This window comes from Gallus gallus, chromosome 4 (genome assembly GCF_016699485.2).
Source record: "Gallus gallus isolate bGalGal1 chromosome 4, bGalGal1.mat.broiler.GRCg7b, whole genome shotgun sequence".
Lineage (NCBI taxonomy): Eukaryota > Metazoa > Chordata > Aves > Galliformes > Phasianidae > Gallus > Gallus gallus.
The window spans coordinates 2,320,897-2,344,399 of record NC_052535.1 but is presented as its reverse complement, the minus strand read 5'-3'; the positions used below and the strand labels follow the sequence as shown (position 1 = coordinate 2,344,399).

General features: G+C 45.4%; 1 protein-coding gene across 4 annotated transcripts in view; it reads left to right on the top strand.

The window, feature by feature from the left end:
* MED12 (mediator complex subunit 12) overlaps positions 1-23,503 on the top strand; it is a 34,591-nt gene that overhangs the window by 1,113 nt on the left and 9,975 nt on the right. For all 4 annotated transcript variants that reach the window (XM_040700029.2, XM_015278411.4, XM_015278410.4 and 1 more), the window contains exons 3-33: positions 113-304; positions 2,012-2,171; positions 3,475-3,650; positions 3,919-4,029; positions 4,391-4,645; positions 6,729-6,875; positions 7,148-7,247; positions 7,681-7,817; positions 8,488-8,619; positions 8,999-9,125; positions 9,737-9,966; positions 10,412-10,492; positions 10,741-10,914; positions 11,250-11,394; positions 12,295-12,413; positions 12,564-12,707; positions 13,480-13,643; positions 13,869-14,000; positions 15,356-15,583; positions 15,786-15,930; positions 16,203-16,323; positions 17,017-17,118; positions 17,823-17,936; positions 18,153-18,316; positions 21,164-21,343; positions 21,541-21,612; positions 21,876-22,036; positions 22,127-22,288; positions 22,374-22,485; positions 22,720-22,809; positions 23,230-23,339. In XM_040700029.2, the coding sequence (XP_040555963.1) occupies positions 113-304; positions 2,012-2,171; positions 3,475-3,650; positions 3,919-4,029; positions 4,391-4,645; positions 6,729-6,875; positions 7,148-7,247; positions 7,681-7,817; positions 8,488-8,619; positions 8,999-9,125; positions 9,737-9,966; positions 10,412-10,492; positions 10,741-10,914; positions 11,250-11,394; positions 12,295-12,413; positions 12,564-12,707; positions 13,480-13,643; positions 13,869-14,000; positions 15,356-15,583; positions 15,786-15,930; positions 16,203-16,323; positions 17,017-17,118; positions 17,823-17,936; positions 18,153-18,316; positions 21,164-21,343; positions 21,541-21,612; positions 21,876-22,036; positions 22,127-22,288; positions 22,374-22,485; positions 22,720-22,809; positions 23,230-23,339 (4,487 nt within the window). The remainder of the gene's footprint in view (positions 1-112; positions 305-2,011; positions 2,172-3,474; positions 3,651-3,918; positions 4,030-4,390; positions 4,646-6,728; positions 6,876-7,147; positions 7,248-7,680; positions 7,818-8,487; positions 8,620-8,998; positions 9,126-9,736; positions 9,967-10,411; positions 10,493-10,740; positions 10,915-11,249; positions 11,395-12,294; positions 12,414-12,563; positions 12,708-13,479; positions 13,644-13,868; positions 14,001-15,355; positions 15,584-15,785; positions 15,931-16,202; positions 16,324-17,016; positions 17,119-17,822; positions 17,937-18,152; positions 18,317-21,163; positions 21,344-21,540; positions 21,613-21,875; positions 22,037-22,126; positions 22,289-22,373; positions 22,486-22,719; positions 22,810-23,229; positions 23,340-23,503) is intronic.

The following is a 23,503-nucleotide window of genomic DNA, read 5'->3' as shown; positions in this document are numbered from 1 at the left end:
GTAACCAATGAGACTTATGGTTGGAAGCACAGATGGAATTTTAAGCATGTTGAGAAGATCACTGAGCTACGAAATACAGTTTATCCTTTTTTTTTTTCCTTTCTTGCTCCAGATCAGTTCAAATTTCAGCAGTATTATTGCAGAAAAGCTGCGGTGCAATACGCTGCCAGACACAGGAAGAAGGAAACCCCAGGTGAATCAGAAGGACAACTTCTGGCTGGTGACAGCACGTTCACAGAGTGCCATAAACAACTGGTTCACGGATCTGGCTGGAACAAAGCCCCTCACTCACCTCGCCAAGAAGGTACATTACAGGAGAGGCTGCCTGTCAGGGCAGAGCTCTGGCTCTGTGCTTGGTGTTGAAATATTTGATTGTTATTAGGAAGAGTTTTTCTAAATCTCTCGAAGCATTCTGCATCCCCAGGGTGTGTATTGCACTGCTTGTGGTCTCACTCAAAGAACTGGTCCTTTGTTATTTGGAGGTTGGGTTCAGCTTTGTCTCTTGGCTGGTGTGGTGTGACCGATTCACCTTAAAGCTGTGATCTGTTTCGGAAGAGCTGCTGCTGTTGCCTTTGGTTTGTTGTTTAGATAAGGAGGGGTTTCCAAGTTCTCAGAAATCATAGTGAGAATTACTGGAAATCATCAGCTGAGTGACTTCCCAGATTTCTGTTGCAGTGATGTGTGTTTCTGTTTTTAAGCTCGGAAGTATATGTGCATTAGCCTGGCTGAGAGCAGACAACGAAGCATTCCTGGTCTATGGGATCTAGGGCCAGATATTGCCCTGGCCGCCCTGAATTCTGTAAAATAGAGAGGAAGGGTCCTGCTCTGCCATTTCTTAGGGTGTGATAACAAGGAGAGCTGACTGTCTTCCAGGGTGAACCTATAAACAAGAGTCTAGGAATCTGCTTTGTGTTGTTGGAAAAACATAATTTGCAGTTGCAAAATAGTGGCAGAGCACATAGTGTAGCAGCTGGAGCCTGCCTGACCCTTGGGATTCTGTGTCAGTCTTGGGAAAATAAAATGACTGGATTTCCCCACAATCTGTTTCTTAATAAACTTAGTCCCTTTATCTTTCTTTGTATGTTGACTGTCGATGTTCTGAGGTCATTGTGAAAATGTAAGACTTTGGAGGTCTCTGCCAGTTTCCTGCAATGCACTCCTTTGGTTTTTTTGGATGTAGGCACGAAAGCAGCTGCAGCTGGTAGCCAAGCAGTCTGTATCTTTGAGGCAGCAGAGAAGAATTGGGAAGAATGTAAGAAACACAGCGAGTTAGCAATTCAGCAGTTGGTAGTTTAGGGAACTTGAAATACCTACCCAGTGTGTCTGTGCTCTTTGATTGTGGCTCAGACCTCTGTGAACACACGCGTGCTTCTGCTCTCTGTAGCACCCCATGAAAGTGAGCTCCACTGCTGGACTTCTTTCTGTGATGTGTTACCAATTCCTGCTCTATAAATCCACAGTTTGATGATTTCATTGATATCCCCCAAAATCTTGAATTTTCAATCTTGGGTTACTGAATTCCTTCCTACTGAGGTATTCAGTTCCCTGTTTCTCACAGACTTCTGTTGGCCACTTGTGATATTACAAGCCTTTCGTAACCATTCAGTTTTGTTTATAAAATGAAGAGTCCTCTCTTCAATCTGTCCTCATACAGCAAATGCTTGTGCTTCTGACTCAGTCCCTACCCTGTACCTTTTGTAGTTGTTTACGTCATCTCTGGAGGATATCCTCAAAGCTGTTTGCAGGATTCACAGCGAGGATTTACTGTGATGTAATTATGTTTTCTGTCTTCTTTCATTTTGCTTTGTCTTTGTTTATACTGAGATGCTGCTCTGGTGCTGTTGCTTTCTGACCTAAGGTGAATTCCCTCAAGATGCAGAGCAGCACAGGGTGTTTTTCCCCTGCACAGGTGGCAATCCCTGCAGTGTGTGGGGTTGAACTGGAATGGTTTCTGTCCATATTCGTGGTTGTGATTTTTCCTCCCCTTCCTCCCCACTCTGTTCTGTTACAGGTACCCATCTTTAGCAAGAAGGAAGAGGTCTTTGGCTATTTGGCAAAATACACTGTTCCAGTAATGAGAGCAGCCTGGCTCATCAAAATGACTTGTGCCTATTATGCTGCCATCACAGAAACCAAGGTGAAAAAGCGGCACGTCATCGATCCCTTCATCGGTAAGCACTTTGTATGGAGCTCTGGGTTTGACCATTCCAGGTGTTTCCTGCACAGCCTGCTCGTGAATGGTAGGAGGTAACCTGGAAATCAACATAAATTTGTTTCCTGCTGATAAATCCTGGTGTTTTAATGTGCAAAACTGTCTAAAATGACAGAGCCCACTTGGGAGAGTACTCTGTTGAAAAGTAAGTTTTAGCAGCAATAAATGCTTCCTTAAAGCCTACTGCTTCTTTCTCCCCTTTCCTTCTCTGAACTCCCTGTTAAGCTCTGCTGTGCTCCTTTGCTGCATAACCTCTTTTCTTACCCTACAAAGACTGCAAATGTTATCACTTAACTACAATTGATTATCTTCTCAAGTGGGTGAGTGCATTTCCCAAAAACTGTCAGTATATTATTCCCTGTTTGCGTTTCCAGTTTCATTAAGCCTTGCTGGATCCCACAGCCATCATCCTTTGCATTCTGGCCCACTCCAGATTGCTGCAGTGTAGGAGGGCTCCCCTGTTTTCTGGTTCTTATGGCTGTCACCACTGGACCTGCCCACACTCCCCTGAAAAGCAGTATTAGCAACTGGATTATCATTTTCTTTCTTGCTTATCTTTGGAATAGAAATTACATGGGCTGCTTGAATGCTGATTGCTTTGTCGGATGTATTGATTCCATTCATTGTCCTGTTTGTTTGTCCAATTGCTGACCCTTTAAGTCTTCTTCCTTTCAAGTTGTATATTTTATCTTGTTTGTTTTTGTCATCTGCATTGTTATGGAGGATTCTAATCGCACTGTCACTTCGTGCACTGAGTTTCTCTCTTATACAATTAGATTTTGGTAAAAAAATAATTAGATATTAAAGAAAAAAAAAGGTGATCATAGGTTTGCACTCATATCTGAAGCAGATTAAAAATGAGTCAGAGCTGAAGTGTTTCTTTTGTCTGGCAGGTGACTGAGGATGCTCAGACAGGCTGGCCTAATGCTGCTCTGTACTGGAAAGCATCTTTTGTCTGCTTGCTGATTCTCAATAACAGGTGTTGAGAAATGGGTCTTCACATCTTTTCTTGTACAAAATAACTCCTACCCCACCTCCCAAACTCAGATCTTTTTTCTTGCATTCCTTATTCTGTGGTTGCCCCTTTCTCACTGTTGCCCCCTGTCTGGAAGCAATGATAGTATGTGACACTTTTCTTTGTCTTTCACTGTTTTCATATGAGAGGACTCCCTCTGGGTTCCCACCTCGGCACCAGCCTGTTCCTTGGTTCTTCTCCTTCTGTTTACTGCTGCCCTCATTGCTCACCTGTTTCATTTCTGCAGAATGGACACAGATCATCACCAAGTACCTGTCGGAACAGCTGCAGAAGATCGCAGAGTTCTACAGACAGCTCCCAGGGCAAAGCTGTGGGTCACCGGCCGGGCCAATGCCCCAGGAGGTGGAACAAGCTTTGAAGCAGTGGGACTACAACGAGAAACTAGCCATGTTCATGTTCCAGGTGAGGGGCTGTGGAGGGGGCTGTGTGTGTGAGCAGAAAGGACTAGGGGGCATATAGAGTGATTTATTTTTTCAGAAGGTTCTCTTTCTATGAATAGACCTTTATGGGTTAATGTAGTTGAGAGTTCAGTAGTAGAACAAGAGCAATACCGAATTGTGCAGATCCCTAGAGTTACTTCTGGTATAAGTAGGGAAGCAGCTGCTGCCACTCCGTGATACTTTGGTGAGTGTAGCTTCATCTTTTGTCCATTTGCTCTGTCTTTGTGCAGGATGGCATGCTGGACCGGCATGAATTCCTGACGTGGGTGCTTGAGTGCTTTGAGAAGATACGATCAGGAGAGGATGAGTTTCTGAAAATGCTCCTACCCCTCCTGCTGCGGGTGAGAAACATGCACTGCTTCAGGGGAGTGCTGATTTGGCTGCTGTCAGTACCCTCCTTACTCAGGGTTGAGCTGTTTGTTACTGTAAATACTAGGGAGTGTCCTTCTGCTGGAGCATCATTCTTAGTTAATGCAAGGACTTCTTTTTAATCCTGCTTTTTTTTCTGTGTTTTTTTTTTTTTCTCCTGCACTCTGTTTCCCTCCATTAAACCTGGTAATCCCCACCCATGTCATACCTGTGATAGTTGGACTCCTGGCACCACTACAAAGCAGTACTGCACCATACCCAATTTTGTGAGGGTCAAGGATTTCTCCTGTGTTGCTTGTAATGAGGACTTTCTTACCTTGCTCTTTCCTACAGTACTCTGGAGAGTTTGTGCAGTCTGCCTACCTGTCCAGACGTCTGGCCTACTTCTGCACCCGCAGGCTTGCTATGCAGCTGGATGGTGCTGGTGGGCACCCGCCCCACATCCTGTCTACGCAGACAGGGAATGCTCTTCCTTCAACTCCCACCCCTCAGCCTGCTACAGGGAATCCTCCTCCCAGCCCTTTTAGCGACTTACTGCTGTGCCCCCAGCACCGACCAGTGGTGTATGGGCTCAGCTGCATCCTCCAGGTAGGTCTGAGTAGTAGCTGATGACAGCAGGGTTAGCGGGAACAGTTCATTTTATATGCCATCACAGGAAGAAATCATTACAGCCAGAGACAGTAAATTCCTGAGTGTGGAAGCTTCAAACTGTGAGTTGTCGAAGGGCAGCTGCTTGCTGATGTGTTACAGAGTGTAGTACCAGACTTCAGTGCAGCAGCGATGCCCTTGACTGACTTGTGTAAGAACAGTGCCTTTTGCTCTGTTTACATGTCTCAGATGGCTGGGAATGCTTTACAGAAGAGAGAGTAAGAGAGAAAAGGATGTTTTTCCTACTGTTGTGTGTGTCATTAACAAGTTGTCAGCTAGGAAATGAAGTAGTGCCAGAAATGAAGAGCAGCACTTGGCAATTTTATTTTAAACCACCAAAACCAAAAATGTCAACCAAAACAGACAAACAAAAGACCAACTCTCCCATCTTTTTACATGGAAGAACTTTAACTGCTGAGCCAGACCACACTCTCAGGAGTGACAGCTGACTACAAAAAAGCATGGCTCTGAACTCCTGATCTTTATACTTGGAATTAAGCCTTGCCTCACAGTAAAAGGGCAAGGTTGCTGAAGTCCCAATGGTAGTTATGTTTGAAGGGCAAATACTATTGTGTGATGGTGTAGTTTGTGTCAGAGGGAGATAGGTGAGTTCTGTTCAGTGTAGTTGTTCGTGTTTTTCTCCTTCGAGGGGAGTTGTATGGTCAGGTGGATCCCTATGCAGGCACTGGAGATTGTCCTATTCCAAGGGAGCAAAGGAGAATATTAAAGCAGAGAAGCTTCCAGAGAGTGCAGGATGGAGCAGGAGGTGGAAAGGAAGAGAGCACAGAGCTTGGGAACCTGCAGCTCAACAGAAAAACTGAGCTCAGGGAACCCTGACAGGATCAAGAAGCAGCCAGCCAGCTCACAGAGAGGATAGAAAGAAAATTCCTAGCTGACTAGAAGTAAGATTCCTTCTGTAAGAGTCTAGAGAGCAAGGCGTGGGTTATAAATAACCCCTTTGTGTTTCTGCTAAGCCTTTCTTAGTCACTTTCATTTTAAAATGTTACTGTTCTAGTTTTGGTATGGTAAAACATTGCTTTTTGAATATGAAAGTCCTGTGTTTGGAAGCTCACTGTAGGGAAAACATGGGAGTATGTATACACCTCAGAGATTTGGCTGATTTAAAGCCTGTACACGGCCTGCTTAAAAAGTTTAATTTCCAGTTACTTAATTATGGTTGGATTATATTTACTAGGTATCAGAAGAGCTTATCTGAGAAAAGATCTACAGATTTTCTGATCTGCAGATAGTAGATGAGGCTAAGGCAGAATAAAATCTAATAGCTGGAAGCTGGAGCTGGGTAAGGTCAAGCTGGAAATGTGTATTTCTAACAGTGTATGATATTACCTTCTGCTCAGATGTCTCAGAGAGTTGATGGATTCTTTGCTTTGAGTATTTGTGGCAGCCTTCGTTGTTCATCTGAATGCCTGGCTCCTCATAAGCCAGAAGTTTTAGGGCTGTATCCTAAAAATCATTCAATGAAGTTTCGTCTGTGTGAGTGTCTGTACAAGATCATAAAAGAATGAAAACATGTACAAGAGTATCGTTATTATAATCAGAGTCATAATTATTAAATAATGCAGTGCAATGAATTTAGGTCTGTTGACTCAGTTTTCTTCTCACACTTGGTGCTTGGTGAGGATTGTAAGTCAGCAGTGTAAATGCTGTTTTGGGGCCAGGAGAGTTGGCCTGTGTGTTGACAGCATGAACTGTAAGAAAATAATCTGTTCAGGAGCAGCAGGGAGATCTGCAGTAAAGTGTTGATGCCTTTGGATAACCTGGAACTCCACTCTGGAGTCTTTTCCTTTCTATTCTCAGTCTTTAGCTTGAAGAGTTTTTCATTCAAAGCTGCAAATAACAGCCACCACTAAAAAAAAAAAACAACAAAAACTGAAATATAGTAAGTGCAGCATGATGAATACCTGGGAAGTAGGAGAAGGATGTGATTCTGCAGAGAGTAATTGAACTTGGAGTGTTTTGTCCTTGATTTGCTCAATGATACTAAATAGTCTATTTGTTGCAGAGTATAATTTTGTGTTGCCCAAGTGCCCTTGTGTGGCATTACTCACTGACTGACAGCAGGATAAAGACTGGCTCTCCATTGGACCACCTGCCTATAGCCCCATCCAACTTGCCCATGCCAGGAGGGAATTCAGCCTTTACGCAGCAGGTGAGCAGTTTTCAGGAAAGGGAGATCTGGTGGTCCAGGATAATAGCTGTATTGTAGCTCTTTCAGGGTTTTCTTTTCGTGTTGTGTGATAAGCACAACCAGAGGTGCTGTTGCACTGCTCCCATTCTACCCTAAGCAAGACGGTGTTTTGGAAGATGGGCAAAATCTAACCTCAAGTAGAACTACTGTTGCCTTCTTTGTTTTATGATAACTTTTTACACGGGACTTCTAAGATGTCCTCTTGAATGCTGACACAAATCTGGTGCTTCTAGGTTCGTGCAAAGCTCCGTGAAATTGAGCAGCAGATAAAAGAACGTGGCCAAGCTGTGGAGGTTCGTTGGTCCTTTGACAAGTGCCAGGAAACCACAGCAGGTAACTTGCTGTAGGTTAAAGTTTTTCTCCCCTGTGCTGTGGGTTATGCTTATTAGCTTTCTGTCTGATTATTTTCTTTATTTTTTCCCATGTGCTGGCATTGGTATTCACTGTCAGCCTTGAAAAGAACCAAATAGAGCTTCTTTTAGTGCAGAATCTTGCGTGGGTCAGTTTCCCTGAGCATAGCAGGAGTGTCTGTTGCTGGAAGCTGGAAATTTGTATCAGAGGATTGTAGTTTGTTATGCATGCCACATTCTGATGCTTTCCCCTAACATCTGCTGTTGGCCTCTGAGAGACATGATACTAAGCTAGATGGATCCTTTCCTGACTGGTACAGCTTTTTTTAGGCAATTTCCTGAGCAGCGAGCTCTCAGAAACTGTTTTACTGAAGAGTCTCTTGTAGCAGTTGGGAAACATTTCTTTTCTCTTCCAGGTTTCACCATTGGCCGTGTCTTGCACACTTTAGAAGTTCTGGACAGTCACAGCTTTGAAAGATCTGACTTCAGCAACTCTTTGGATTCCTTATATAACAGAATATTTGGGCTGGGTCCAACCAAGGACAGTCATGAGGTACGTTGGGACTTTGCTGCTGGGCCCTGTCTTGGAATTGGCTGTGTTCTTGTTATTATATTTCATAGTTACTGTCCTGTATCTGTCGAGAGCTGACTAGGTGATGGCCTATGGCCAAGAGATGTAGTCCCTGTTGAAAACAATTTTGTGCAGCCTTAAGTTGGGGAGGTACTAAAGTGACAGTGAGGGGTTGTGCACTAGTCTAAGTGTATGCTAACAAATGCACATGAGTCTGAGACAGTCCACACAGCTAATTGACGAGAGTGACCTATTTATGCTGTTCACTGCATTGGTTCCTGGAAGTGAGCTGCAAGGCTGGTAGTTTGCATATTTGGTATAATGCTCTTGAAAAACTGTGTTTCACTGTACGCCTAAGATTCATGCTTTGTAGATATGCTGCTGAAGGAGCTGATTTTCTGAAGCAAAGCCAGCCTGCAGTATTGCCAAAGGATGTGGCTTATCCCATGCTGCATAGTGGAGTCAAGCAGAGACAAAGCAGGAAGGCTCTACCTTGACATCTGCGCCCCATGCTAGGAAGACAGGGATGTAGCAAACTTCGAGCTGTGTTCTAGCAAAAGTGGGCTCTCTGTGACATCCAGCCTAAGGCCTTTGGGCTACCCACCTTTTCTTTTTGACTCACATTCTCACAGTGGTTCTTCCATCTCACCAGATCTCCCCAGATGACGATGCAGTGGTGGCCTTGCTGTGTGAGTGGGCTGTCAGCTATAAACGCTCTGGGCGCCACAGGGCTATGGTTGTGGCCAAACTCCTGGAGAAGCGTCAAGCAGAGATAGAGGCTGAGGTAAATCCTTATTCCTAGAAGGCTAGCAGCAGTAGAGCAGAGCAGAAGTTACCTACCTTCAATGTGTTGCAACGATGAAAAGCAAAGGCTGATCAACCTCTTAATGCTTGCGCTGTTAATTGTGGCGTTTGCTCCATCTAACCCAAAGCAGGTCATAAGTTTTGTTTTCTGTGTTCCATTTTTTGGATGCTTCTGAAGACAGTTAGGTGCTTGTGGTGCAGAAGTAGCTGCATCCTTGGATACTGTAAAGTAGCTTTCAGAAACCTATGTGATAGCTTTCCCATAAGGGAAGGAATAATCTCTTGCAGGCTTCTTTTTTTGAGTTTATGGACACTTAGTTTCTCTTCAGGGGCAGTGATTGGTATTTCTGTTTCTACAGAGATGTGGGGACTCTGAAGTTGTGGATGAGAAAGGCTCCATCTCGTCAGGCTCTCTCTCAGCAGCCAGTGCTCCTGTCTTTCAGGATGTTCTTATGCAGTTCCTTGACACTCAAGCTCCTATGCTAAGTATGTAATAAGAATTTTTAGTCTCATCATTTCTAGCTTTCCCTCTTCTGCAAATTCTGAACTAGTATGCTATTTTTCTGTATGTAAGTCCTGGATGTACCCATATTATCTCTCTGGCTTCCTTACAATCCAGTGCATGCTTTGGAGAGGAAGATAACGCAGAAGCCCCTCTGTTAACAGAATGTTGACCAAGAATAAATGAGCACAGGCTAATTGGAGTTAATTTAGGCTGAGGACTAGATGGAAGTTTCTAACTTGTAAGTGACAAAGCTCTGAAGTAACCTCTCAGTGTAATTATTACAAACAGATTAATTAAGGATACAATTCTGAATGATGTGGAGGACTGTGTGTTTGTATGCCCAGGGTTGGCACTTTCAGTCTACAATCCTATACCTCTAATTGGAGAGGTTTTCATGTATTTATTTGCCACCAGTTGGAGGTGGGTTTTCTGGTTCTGACTTCTGCTGCAGTCTCAGGACTGTGTATCAGTCACTTAGCACGTTGAGATCTCTAGAAACACTTTCTCTGTGGACATAGGTGTGGTGGCTGCTGCTGCTCTTGGTGTTAGAGAAGAACTCTGATAGCGCTGTCTGTCTTTGCTCTCCTTTCAGCTGATCCTGGGAAGGAAAATGAGAAGGTGGAATTTTTTAACCTGGTGCTGCTATTCTGTGAGCTAATCCGACATGATGTCTTCTCTCACAACATCTACATGTGCACACTCATCTCCCGGGGTGATCTCGCCATGGATTCTCATGGACCTCGTCCTCCCTCACCCTTTGATGACCCTGCTGAGGAGCACGACAGGAAGGAGACAGAAGGAAACAGTGGGATCAAGCTAGAGGTGAGAATACAAGGTCCACAGCTGTCCTGTGTGCTTCCTCTTGTTCTGATTCTCCACTTTTACCAGCTTTGCAGACTCCTTGCTATTACTTGCTGGAAGATGTACCAGTGACTCATGTTTCTCATTTCCCCAAGCTATTTCCTTAGCACTTCAGTTGCAGAAGTAGAGGCTTATGTTCTAAGTGGGTGGAAAGGTCTTGCAGAATGTAACGGGGTAGGTAGGAAAATCTTACTCTGAGCAGCATATCAAGTGCTATGCAAGGCCTTTCTGTGTTGTCAGGTGTTTGTAACATATGTGATTCTGACTGAGTTTCTTTTGCCAGGCACCATCCTTGTTGGCAAACTGCTGTCACTGTCCAACATGGAAGTGGGGTGCTGCAATAAACGAGTCCTGTCTTGGTTCCTGGTGTATTATTGAGATGTAAAGCTGCTCTGTCTGTTCTCAGGACACAGGTCTTTCTGAGCCCATGGACATTGACCACAATTCCAGCACAATCTTTGATGACATGGAGAAGACAGATTTTTCGGTATGTGCTTGCTTTTTCTGCCTGCTACTCAGTAAGTAGATCAGTATGTTGTGCTGGCACCAGGGACAGCACATGCCTTGCTTTGTGTGGGTGCTCCCTCTCTACTGTAGAGCCAATATGCTGGAAGTGCCTAACTTGTAAGGTAGCTGACACTGTGAAAAGGTCTTCCTGGCTTCTTTCACCTGTCTTGATTATGGCATGACCGTGTTCCCTAACTGCTTTGTTGTTCTTACACCTTGTTGTTCTAGATGTTTTCTCCTCCAATGCATTGTGAATCTAAAGCCAGCCCTTCGCCTGAGAAACCAGATCCTGAAAAGGAAGCAAAGCCTCTACTGAAGGACAAGTCTGCAGAAGGAATGCTAGCATCTCTGTATGACCAGCCTCGGCACATCCAGTATGCAACACACTTTCCTATTCCTCAGGTATGAGACCTGCTCATAACCCTTTTCCTGCTGCTGCCTTGTGCTCTGATAACCAGGCTGCTGTGTTTCCCTGCAGTGCTACTGTAAGCATGAACCTAAGTGAACAGAGTTGAACCTGATATCTTTCTGTTCCATTACTGGGTGGGTGAGGAGTGCAGTTGTGTTTTTCTGCATTGCTGCAGGAGAGTGTTCTACTTAAGACATCTCTTTGCTTACTCCCAGAGCAACTTCTGAGATGAAGCTTTCTTTTTGCTTTTATGAGATCCAGATGTGAAACAAGATTAAAGCATTCGGCTTGATAGTTGCTAATGCAGTTCTTTCTCTTGGTTCCCCAGGAGGAATCGTGCAGTCACGAATGTAACCAACGGTTGGTAGTTCTCTTTGGGGTTGGAAAACAACGGGATGATGCTCGGCATACAATCAAGAAAATAACCAAAGACATCCTAAAAGTTTTAAACAGAAAAAGTACTGCAGAGACAGGTTAGTGTTGCTTGAGCCACTCCTTTCTGAAAAAGGAGTGTCTTTCCAGTTGACTGCCTCCTTTGTCTGGAGTCTCACAATGGAAGGATTTCATATGATCTGCAGTGCCTGGTTGGCTGTATCAGTCACTGACTGTCTGGGATGGTGCTCTGTTCTCAAATAATAATGGGCAGCGAATAAGATTTGCTTTCCTCCTGCCTAGATGTGTTTAATTGAATTTACCTTCTTCAATAGGTGCTGAAGTCATGTCAGTTTCAGAGTGAGACCCTGGCCAAAAGCATGGCATTTTCAAACTTTATTTTCTTAAGCTCTACCATTTAAATGTTTGCACAGAAGCAGTGAGAACTTTGCCTGTGAATGTTAGGCAAATACCCCGATTAAGTGTAAGGTGCTGTTATGCTAAACGTACTGTTTAGGCTGGCAGATTTGGATAGCTGTGTCAATACCAATAGGAAACCTCTTTCTATTGTTTGAGAATCTGGCTTCATTTTTCTTTTTCTTTTTGTTAGTCTGATTCTTGAAAGACAACTTGAAATACGGTGTGATTCTTCAAAGGTGACATGCTCTAACAAGCTTTCAGGCTGAGACATTTCCAGTCCAGAACAACTGCTCTCACCAGGGAGCCAGGGGGGGAATATATTTTCCCCCTTCACTTGGGATAAACTAGATGTCAACCCTGCTATCGTTCTCAGGCTAGAAATTCCTCCCTTGACAGTTTATTGTTGTGAATTCAGAATGGTCCTTATCAGCTTGGTGATGGAGGATCAGGTTCTTTGGCTGTGCTGCTTGGCAGTGGCTGGTCTTGCTGAGGGACTGGCATGTGCTGATGACTGATGTCTATCCCTTTTCTGATGAGGAAGGTAGCCCAATACTGTTTTCTGGTCCTTTCAACTTTTGTAGGTGGAGAGGAAGGCCAGAAGAGGAAAAAGAGCAAGCCAGAAGCATTCCCAACAGCTGAAGATATCTTTGCAAAGTTCCAGCACCTTTCTCACTTCGATCAGCACCAAGTCACATCTCAGGTATGAAAGCTTTAAGGCTGCTGCCCTCTTTGGGCCCTGACTGTGTCCCTTTGTGTTACTGAGGACAGCTTCCTGCAAGGAAAAGGTGATGGGGCTGCTGAGGGGCTTCTGCAAAGGGAGATAGTACAGTGTGTCACCTTACACTTGCAGGTATCCCGCAATGTCTTGGAACAGATCACCAGCTTTGCCTTGGGCATGTCCTACCACCTGCCTCTGGTACAGCATGTGCAGTTCATCTTTGACTTGATGGAGTATTCACTCAATATCAGTGGTCTTATCGACTTTGCCATCCAGGTAAGCACAGTGCTGAAGTGTTCCCTGGGGAATCAGTTCATCAGCCTGAAAGGCAGCAGATATGTGCTGTGATAGCTGGGCTTCTGTTGGGGTTCTCTGACCTGTGTCCTGGAGGTGGTCAGAACTGATGGTCACTGCAGTTCTCCTGGGCTGCAGCTGTTAGGAATAGGTTGTTTGCAGCAGGTAGTCTTACGTGTCCTGTTGCAAGGATTATTCTTCCCAAGGCTTCAGGATTGTTCTCAAAGGATTTACATTGCATCTCTTCAGCAAGGCCTTGTTCTGAGTGAGGAGGGGAATGTCTCTCTCTGGCTAGTTTCCTGCCTTGCTCTCCTGGAAGGATCCTTGGCATGTAACAGCACAGGCTGCCTTCCAGTTCCTGCTAAAATTTTGTTGCTCTTTTATAAGCCTTTGACACTTGTCTTCTGAAGCCTTGCTTTGACTGCCAATGGAATTGAGATTATAAGCCTTAAAAAGGTGGGATCTCCATTTACCATGAGGCCTGTGCAGGACAGAGGTACCAAAAAAGCTGTCTGCTACCATCTGTGGCCATATCTCTCTGACACCCAGGCACTGGCCTGCTCCTCTACTGCCTGAGACATTGTGCTTGAGTGCTGAGCAGTAACTGTTCCAGGGTCACATCTCTAGGCAGAAAGTGCACACCAGTCCCTTTTCCTGGCAGGCCCTATAGAATATGGGTGTGGTGTGCCTGCTCCATCTCTGACCATTCCTTACCCCTGTGGCTGTTGAAGGGTTTTTCTGTCATTGGGTGCAGTTGCTGAATGAACTGAGCGTGGTGGAGGCAGAACTGCTGTTGAAATCCTCCGACCTTGTTGGCAGCTACACCACCAGCTTGTGCCTGTGCATCGTGGCTGTGCTGCGGCACTACCATTCCTGCCTTATACTGAACCAGGACCAGATGGCTCAGGTCTTTGAAGGGTAAGAGAACCTTTCCCTCGTCACATGGAAGGGACTTATAAAGGGCAGGGATGTATCTTTGTTCTAATAGGTAGCAACGTTATGCTTGAGGGTTCAGCTCGCAGAATTTGAGGGGAAAGGGATTTGTTGTCCAGTTAGCACTGCTGCTGTGAACTCTGTGTAATGAGTCTGTATTCCTTCAGGTTCTCTTTTTATGTTGCTGCAGCTTTTTTTGTCTCTGTACAGTCTGTGTGGGGTGGTGAAACATGGCATGAACCGCTCGGATGGCTCCTCGGCAGAGCGCTGTATCCTGGCCTATCTCTATGACCTGTATACCTCCTGCAGTCACCTCAAAAGTAAATTTGGGGAGCTTTTTAGGTGAGTCTGAGGCAGGTGGAGTGCTGTGGATGCCTGCCAGTATAGTACCTTGGTGTTAAGCTTTGTGTGTGATCTGGTTTGGTGGAACGGTCTGAGAGATGCTCTCAGTAGGGACCAGAAGTTTTGGGATGAGTGCCTACTTTGTCTTCTCCCGCAGCCCTTGCTCTCTATTAGTGTTTCAGTGCAGGTGTTTGGCAGGGATATCTAAGCTCACGTGTTACCCCTGTTGAGGGGCTGTGAGAGTTGCTTGTGCCTCGGTGTGGGCTGTGGGCTGGTTTTAGACAGAACTGAAAGCAGGAGGAAGTGCATTGGAGTTCTGTGCAGCAGCCATCACACAGATGGAAATGAGAAACATGATATCAGTGTAACTGAATTCCCAAAAGCTATTCAGCAAGCCTTTAATGTAAACAGCTACGAATAAAAGGGAATGTCCTCTTGTAGGCAAACAATAGATTGGAGGTTGAGACAAGGAGTAGGAAGAAGTTATATTTTTGAGGGTGATCCCTCTCTGAAGAAGCCCCACAGGACTCTGTAAGTGCTTGTGTTCTTCAGCATATCAAAGGTTGTATGAATGCTGATATGAAAGTTTTTGATATAACTGTTATCAATCACATAAAATTCAAAGTGCCTGCTAGTCAGTAGTGCCCAATGGTGATGGCTGGATGATAAACTGGCAGATGAAATTTAGTGTGATTAGACAAAATAATGCACGTAGGATCATCCTTGTTGCCTCCCTGACACTACAGAGCAGTGGATATATATTACCACTCAGATAAATGATCTTGTGACTGTAGTAAATGCATAAGTGAAAATGTCTTCTCAGTGTTCAGGAGCTGTCAAAAAACAAATGAAATGTTAGTTAGTGTTTGAAAAGAAATGGGAGAACAGAATGGAGGGCATCATTAGGCCACCATATAAATCATGGTGCAATTGTAACTTTTGTGTTTTTTGGAAACCCGATTCCAAAAAACACGTGGTAAGGTTAGGTATGAGGGGTGGCATGTGGATGGATGAGAGGTGGTTTGAAATGTGGTTTGAACATGCCTGTTTTGCTCTTAAACTCCTCTGGGTATCAACTGTGTGGACACCAAAGGCTGAGCTAGATGCCTCCCCAGTCTGACCTGGAATGACCCATTCTCATGCTGTGTGCACTGTGCCCTCCCAGTAACTTCCAAGTACTCTCACAACAAAGAAGCACCTCATCTGGGAGAGTCTTTGTGGTACAAACTGATCTCTTCACAGTCTTGCCCAAGGCTGTGTTTATCTTACATGGGATTGCTTTGCTTATCAGAGTTCAGTGGAAACAGAGTTGGGTTTTTTCTGTGCTCCTAATCTTTTTTTCTTGTCCCCTTTAGTGACTTCTGCTCCAAGGTGAAGAACACAATCTACTGCAACGTTGAGCCATCTGATTCCAACATGCTATGGGAACCAGAGTTCATGATTGACACTATTGAAAATCCATCTGCACATAACTTCACATACACCAACCTGGGCAAGAGCCTAAATGAAAACCCAGCAAACCGCTACAGTTTTGTCTGTAATGCACTTATGCATGTGTGTGTGGGGCACCATGATCCAGACAGGTAAGAAGCAGAGCTTTCATGGTGCTCTTGAGACAGACAAATCTTTAGGTGGGGATAAGAAAGACAGCAGCCTTTGTTTGACTGTCTTGGGGAGAAAGGAAGAAGGAGCCAAAGCTGAGGTGCCTTAGGGAATCACTCCCCAGCTGTGTGCATGAGTAGCAGTGTTGACCTTCTGCTTTTTTGTTATTTATTTACTTAACAGGGTGAATGACATCGCCATCCTGTGTGCTGAACTGACTGGTTACTGCAAGTCTCTAAGCGCCGAGTGGCTGGGTGTGCTTAAAGCTTTGTGCTGTTCCTCCAATAATGGGACCTGTGGTTTCAATGATCTCCTCTGCAATGTTGATGCAAGTGCAAACATTTGAAAGGGGGAAAGGAAGTCAATCAGGAGTGAAGGGATCCATCGGGAGGAGGTGGAAATAAACAAGGGATGGAAGCTTTGCCTTCTAAGGACAGGGAAAAGGCTTTGAATGCCAGAGCTACCTTTTGGTGCTTATTGTGGCCTTTGCTGATCCCGGGGTTATGGGTGCTTCCTCCGCTAGCTCCTAGTTAGGCTCAGGAATTGCTGACAGAGGGAATGAGGCAGTCTGTTGTGATCACTGGCTGATCTCTCTTTCAGGTCAGTGACTTATCTTTCCATGACTCCTTGGCCACCTTTGTTGCCATTCTCATTGCCCGGCAGTGCTTGCTGCTGGAGGACCTCATTCGCTGTGCTGCTATCCCTTCACTCCTCAATGCTGGTGAGTGCATCCCTGCAGAAAGCTGGTGTTGCTCCCAGTGCTGGCACAAGAGACTGTGCTTAGTGAGTGCATAGCGAACCTCATAGTTGTGAAACTTGCCTCCAATTCTTATAGTATAGTACTTGAGAATTGAATATTTTGCTTTAGAAAGTTTCTGGCCTTTTGTTTCCCTTCAAAAACTTGTAATACTAAGGTTTTTCAAGGTCTCACTATCTGGAGTTTGTGCAAAGGCTGAACTCGGCGTGGGCTGATGTGTTCAGCCACGCTGCCTGACCAGTGCACTCAGCCCTGAATTCCAACAGAGCAGTTCCTGCTGCTGTGGTAAAGTTCAAGTTAGCATTTTGGCTGCAGCAGCCAGCTGACCACTTGAGCCCCATAGTGCCAGAGCCACTCTGCCTCATTCTGACACCAGCCTTCCCAGTTTGCTCTGGGGATTGCAGCATCCAAGCTCTGACAGGGTGAAGTAGGAAAGATGGAGCAAGCAGAATGCAGTGCGTGTCACTGGGGATAATACTGATGTATTTGCTCACTTGCATGTTAATTGCTGCACATGCTCTGTATCTGCAAATACAATAAGGCTGCTGCAGCCTCTCAACTGGCTGCTCCAGGGCAGTGCACTATGAATAGCTTTTGGATTCAGAGTCAGCTGTCCCAGCACTTAAGAAATCTCAGTTGGCTGTTTTCTTTACATAGCCTGCAGTGAACAGGACTCTGAACCAGGAGCACGTTTGACCTGCCGGATTTTACTCCATCTGTTTAAGACTCCACAGCTGAACCCATGCCAGCAAGATGGCAGTAAGTGAATGAAAGTAAAGTCTTTCTTTATTGTGAAAGTACTGAGGCTCTCGCACCCCAAGAAAAGAGATGCTGGACCCTATGATTAGAGATCATGACCTGCCTGCTTAGACTGAAGCAGGGAAGGCCTTATGCACTGCTTTCTGCAGAGGACAAAGAACAATATCCTTCCATTTATGTCACTCCATGGTAGCCTGGCACGCTGGGGGTGGAGGCTCTGGAGGCCAGTAACCCACCAGTAGAGGTGGCTTTGCTGTCACTGAGCCATTAGAGTAATGATTACTTTTTTCTTTTTCTCTTGTCTAGAGCTTTGTAGACCCTCTTAGCTTGGTGCCAGAAGCTGTTATTTTACATCACTCCCTTTTTGTCTGATGATGGAACCAGTCCAGGAAGCTGTTTTTGGCTCCTCATATAGCTCAGATCTCTAAATCCAACCCATATTCTAGGTTAGGGTACTGTTGGAGTTCATGTCACAGGCACTGCTCCCCATTTGGATTTCGTGGTTCAGTTGTCACGGCGTGATTGGCACTGTGCTGCGTGAAACTTAATTAAATTGACCCCATGTTACAGCTGAAAAAAGGACTAGCCTCAGGATTCTCTGAGTTTGATTCTGTGGTACTGGCTGGCGCATAATACAAGCAGCTCTGGAGTCTGTGCCTTTCTTTCTTCCTGAGTATTGCCCTTCCCTATTGTCCTCTTTGCAGACAAACCCACGGTGGGAATCCGTTCTTCTTGTGACCGTCACTTACTGGCAGCTTCCCAGAATCGTATTGTGGACGGAGCAGTCTTTGCAGTTCTGAAGGCTGTCTTTGTTCTGGGTGTGTACCTGAATGTTTTGGGGAGACTGTGGGAGACAGTGCTTTTTTACATGGGGGTAGATGTGCTGGCTGTAAAGAAGGCCAGAGGAGATCTGCTTTCTTGTGTGTGCAGAGAGATCACTGATTGCAGGAAGTTTTCTAAAGCTCAGGGTGTTTTGGGGGTCAGGCTTTGGGTTTGGCATCGATGGTTAAGTAATGCTTGCCCTTTGCTTGTAGGAGATGCAGAACTGAAAGGCTCTGGCTTTTCCCACCCTGGAGGTGTCGATGATCTGATGGATGATGAGCTGGGTACCAGGAAGGCTGGTGGTCGGGTAGTAACTGTGGAAACAGCTAGCCTGGATATTTATGCCAAGTATGTACTGAGGAGCATCTGCCAACAGGTGAGTCTGTCCCATCTCTGGGCTTCTCCTTATCCCTACTGCAGACAGATGCACCCTATCTGGCGTTCTGCAGCTTGGGTTTCACAGGTATTTCTGTGAAGCATCAGTAAAGAACTGGATGTGGTTCTGCCAGGTGATGGCGCTAAGGATTGCTCACCGATACAAAAGGGAGGGGGGGGGGAAGGAAACAGCTCTGAAGAATTAGGTGCTGCAGTATGCAGGGACTGCATATCCCTTTTTACTCTGGCAGCAGCACAAGGCTCTTGTCCAAGGAGGGGGAGTGCTGGGAGCGGTTTGCTGAGATGTGTGCTGGAGGCAAAGAAGATAAGCATAAGAAAGACAGCTTGTTCAAGTGATAAATTGTGCCTCTCAGAATGCAGCTTAAGTGTTGCTTGCAGCTAGGCTGTTAACGTATCCCTGGGCTTGGCAGTGCCCTGTTCAGTTAATTAAAGAAACAAAACCAAAAATCTTTTGCTCATCCCTATTCTGACAACATCAGTAATTCTGTTCCTTTGAGGAAAAAATTGATATCTGAAGAACTGGAACTTGGCTGGTGAGATACCTGGTTGCAGACTGGAAAGTCTGTTACCTCTACCTAATGAAAATAGGTGCTGAAGGGTATCTTTGGCTGTGGTTACAGATTTATTATATCAGCAGGAAAGATGCAGTGTTGCAGTTTGAAATGCACGTCAGCTTAGTGTGGTGCTCTGCTCGTGCTCTGTGATGCAGTTGTTTATTAAATGGCTCATTATACAGTAATGTTACCAGCTTCCAAGGAAGAATTTGGACTGTGTGTTTAAGAGCATAAATACAGCATAGTTGGTGCTGCTGAAATCTGACTATAGGATTAACAGAAGTAGATCTTCTCTTGCTGGTTCCAGCCTGTGTATGAAGGACTCACAGTGGGTAGAATGTGTGTGTATGGGAGGGAATAGCAGAGTGCCAGTTACCTACCAATTGCTGGCAGAACTGGTTATGTAAGAATAAGTATTTGAGCTGACACCAGTGAGTACCACCAGACTGTGCCAGAGCTCCTGCTATAGAGCTGTGAAGGGTAATGATGTGAAGGGAAGTGAAATGATATGTTTATCACTAGCACCTCCAGTGCAAGCAGGAAATGCTCCAGAACTCACAGTATGGATTCTGGTGTGGCTGTCAATTGCCTTAAGCCATAGGTGGTGATGTCTCAAACTCGGAAACTGTTGCATCTCGTATTCAGTCATATATTATTAGTCACAAGGGTGGGGTAGAGAAGTAGATTATCAAACCTTTAACTTATTTCTGTAGGTGCTAATGATTTGTTATGACCTAATTGCTGGTCTGCCCTTTAGCCTGTTCAGATTAGTAAATGTAATAGTGATTGACCCTTTGAAAAGATTAATTCCTGGGGCTGTGATAAGCCACATTGTTGGGAGTATGAACCAAGAGGGAGGTTGAGTCAAAGCTGCTAACTTGAGTCTGATGGTTGGGGTAGCAGAGTTGTCCATAATGCTCGAAAAAGGTGTTCACAGTGCTCTCCTGTGAAGAGAGATGAAGGGCTCTGATTCAGTAATACGGAGCCTGTGGAGGTGTCTGTCTTATAAAGAAATGATGGAGAGAAAGAGACTGGTAGTCTGTTGAGGACAGAGGTGGTAGTTGACTTCGTGCTGGCTTGTGAGATTATCCCAAGAAAATGGATTAGAGATGAGTCCCACTGGGTTCCTGTAGAAAGCTAGGCAAGAGGCAAAATGGGTTTTCCCAATGATACGTATTATATGCACAGAAGAGAGGTTTCGAGAATGGCATAGTGACAGTGAAGGGAAGAAATGTGATAGGCGTTGGAGGGATCAACAAGTCCATGTGTATTGGCAAAGCAGAAACTTTCTGTGATGAGGTCGTTGAACTCCTAAGCTGTGCTTTCCCAGGGTTTTCGAGTCAGAGACTTTCCCAGTCTCCATGCTTTACTTAGTGCTTAGACTCTCCTTTCCTTTTCACTTCTCAGTGGAAGAATTCTCTGATTTAAGCTTACTGTGCTGCTGCAGGAGTGTTTTATATAGTAGTTCTCTGTAGATTTTATTTTCATTAATGAGACTAATTGATTTTCAATATGAAAAAAATCATGCAGTAATGAACACTTCAGTCTAACTGTGAATTATGTAAAGAAGTATCTACCTCGTTTGTTTTGGAAACTGCTACCTGATAATACATTTAGAGGCAACCAGCTGAGATTGAGTGGCTGACAATAACAGTTTTCTGTCCACCTTCTTATAATTTGTGACTTTATCAACACCTTGCATTCAGTTAGCTATTTCCTCTTCCAGGCAGCGAGAAGCAAGGTGAATTTTCTTCACTAAGGACAGCAGCGTGTTTTCCATTACCATTTGAGAGTTAAGAGGTTTGCTTTTCCCTAAGACACCTTCTAGATTCACCCTGGCTGCAGCCCTGCTGCTGAATTACTTCATTTAGTACAGTTCTAGGACTTAGCTATGCAAGAAATAGATCAAATAAATTTAAGTGATTTCTTCTGACCTTTGAGACCCAGTGGCAGCGTTGATGCAGACTGGGCATGGCAGTGTGTGTGCATTGTCAAATCACTCCCGTGCTTTATCAAAAGAAACAGCAGCTCCTGTGTTCCTCCACTGCTGACTTGTCAGAGTTGGTGTTTCTTTGTTGTGATTGCTGCGCTGTCTGATGCCTGCTGAGTCAGGATAGTACAGTTCATGAAGAGAGATAATTACCAGACATTATTGCGTACTGATAAGGTTCTTTTGAGTTTGATGTTTTCCCTGCATCTGATATTGAGAGCAGAAGCACCAGTTTGGTGTGAGACGTGAGTTTGGCTCTTCTAACGCTGCCTTCATCCTGCAGGAGTGGGTAGGTGAGCGATGTCTGAAGTCTCTCTGTGAAGACAGTAATGACTTGCAGGATCCTGTCTTGAGCAGCACACAGGCCCAGAGGCTGATGCAGCTCATCTGTTATCCACACCGACTGCTGGACAATGAGGAAGGAGAAAATCCTCAGCGGCAGAGGATTAAGCGCATCCTACAGGTATGGGCTCCTGGCACAGTCCAGGAGTGTCCTAGTAATTGCCTAATCTAGCACTGGTGTAGTGGAATCCACCACTCTGAGGAGTGCAGCCCTCTCTGAAGGGCTCTGACAGTTGTTACCGTGGGAGCTGAGGGCATGGGTTGGGGATGTAGCTTGAACTGTGGTAAATACTCATATGAAGTGCGTGTATGTTGCAGAATCTGGATCAGTGGACCATGAGGCAGTCCTCGCTGGAGCTGCAGCTCATGATTAAGCAGACTGCAAATAATGTGAGTTTTTGCACAGTGGGACTGTGTAGGGCTGTGCGTGTGTTGCCAGTGTTGAAGTAGTTGCTCGTGAGGTGGTGGGTTAGTGACCTAACAGAAGCAATAGGGAGAAAATGAAGAGTGGTGCATTCATGAGTCTGGCTTGTGAAAGCCAAGCCTAAGAAGGATGTGAGGAGTCTGAGACCCAGAGAAAAGCATTCATGGGCAAGCTGGATTTGTACCAATGACTTAGCAGGACTTAGCTCTCTTTCCTTCCCTATCTCCAGGAGATGAACTCCTTGTTAGAAAATATAGCCAAGGCCACTATTGAGGTATTCCAGCAGTCAGCAGAGACCAGCTCTGCTAGTTCTGCTGGCAATGGAGTCAACAATATCAGTAGCTCAGCGAGTGCTACCCCAGCCAGCAACAAATCCAAACCCATCCTCAGGTAAGTGTAGTCCCAGCGTGAAGCTGCCTTTTAGACAAGTTTGAATAGAGGTTGGTTCTCAAACTGGTTTTCTCGTTTTTGTTATCACAGTTCTCTGGAGAGATCAGGAGTGTGGCTGGTGGCCCCTCTGATTGCCAAGCTCCCAACATCAGTGCAGGGCCACGTGCTGAAAGCTGCTGGAGAAGAACTGGAGAAAGGACAACATTTGGGGTCGTCATCCCGCAAAGAGCGGGACCGCCAGAAGCAGAAGAGGTGAGTCCTGGGGAGAGGGCAGGCAGTGCCTGCTGTGCTGATCCCACAGCCTGGCAGCGTAGCTACATTGCTGTTCTCTCTGCAGCATGTCCCTGCTGAGCCAGCAGCCATTTCTCTCGCTGGTGCTAACTTGCTTGAAGGGGCAGGATGAGCAGCGGGAGGGTCTCCTCACCTCTCTGTACAGTCAGGTCCAGCAGGTAAGTGTCTTACTTCTCCTCTCGCTTTCCTCAAGGACACACTCCTTATCAGATAGGCTGCTGTCCTTGGGAACGTTGTCTTTCTTTGTGCCCAAAAAGGCAAAGGTCTTACCCTGGTTGGTAGAGGGTGCTTGAGCTGACCATCTTCTCTGAGTCACTGGTCACCAGAAAGCACAAGCTGCCTTCTATAAACATACAGCACATGAGGTCTGTCCTCTCTTCTAAATCTCCTAGATTGTCACGAATTGGCGAGAAGATCAGTACCAAGATGACTGCAAAGCCAAGCAGCTGATGCATGAGGCCCTGAAGTTACGACTGAATTTGGTGAGCAGTTGCAGAGAAGTTGCATGTGGAGTAAAGAATTTTCTCCCTTTTCTTGCTATAATGGTCTGGAAGCAAGGGTCACCCCTACTGCCACAGGGTCTTGAGCCTGGAGTGGTATGGGAATTGTGGAAAAACTTCCTTGTTCCATTGGGCCACAATGGAATCTACAACCTTGGCCTCCATTTCAGAGATGTGCCATGCACACTACTCGCAGTGTTGCTTTCTCATTGTAATGCTTTGGTACTCCTCCACAGCATGACAACTTGTGCCTGAGGTTTGTCCTGCTGGTTGCAGTCTCCTTGAGCTCTCAGGAGGAGTCCTGTAGCACCGGAGTCGCTCTAATTTAGGCTCCTTTCTCGTTTTTTAGTCTTAGTGCTTCTTCTTGGTATGTCTTTTTAATAAACTACTGTTCTCTACCAGGTGGGAGGGATGTTTGACACAGTTCAACGCAGTACACAGCAGACAACTGAATGGGCTGTGCTTCTCCTGGACATCATCAGCAGTGGCACTGTGGACATGCAGTCAAACAAGTAACTTTCTGGCTGACTTCTGCTCCATGTGGTTCCTAAGGGGAGGCAGTCATTAGCATGATCCCTTTTCTTGTGTAAGCTAGCTGTCTTTGTAGGCGCTGTTGGGAAGCACTGTGACTGCTGAAAGAGACTTTGGAGTAATAACAGGCTATGACTTAGGTCCA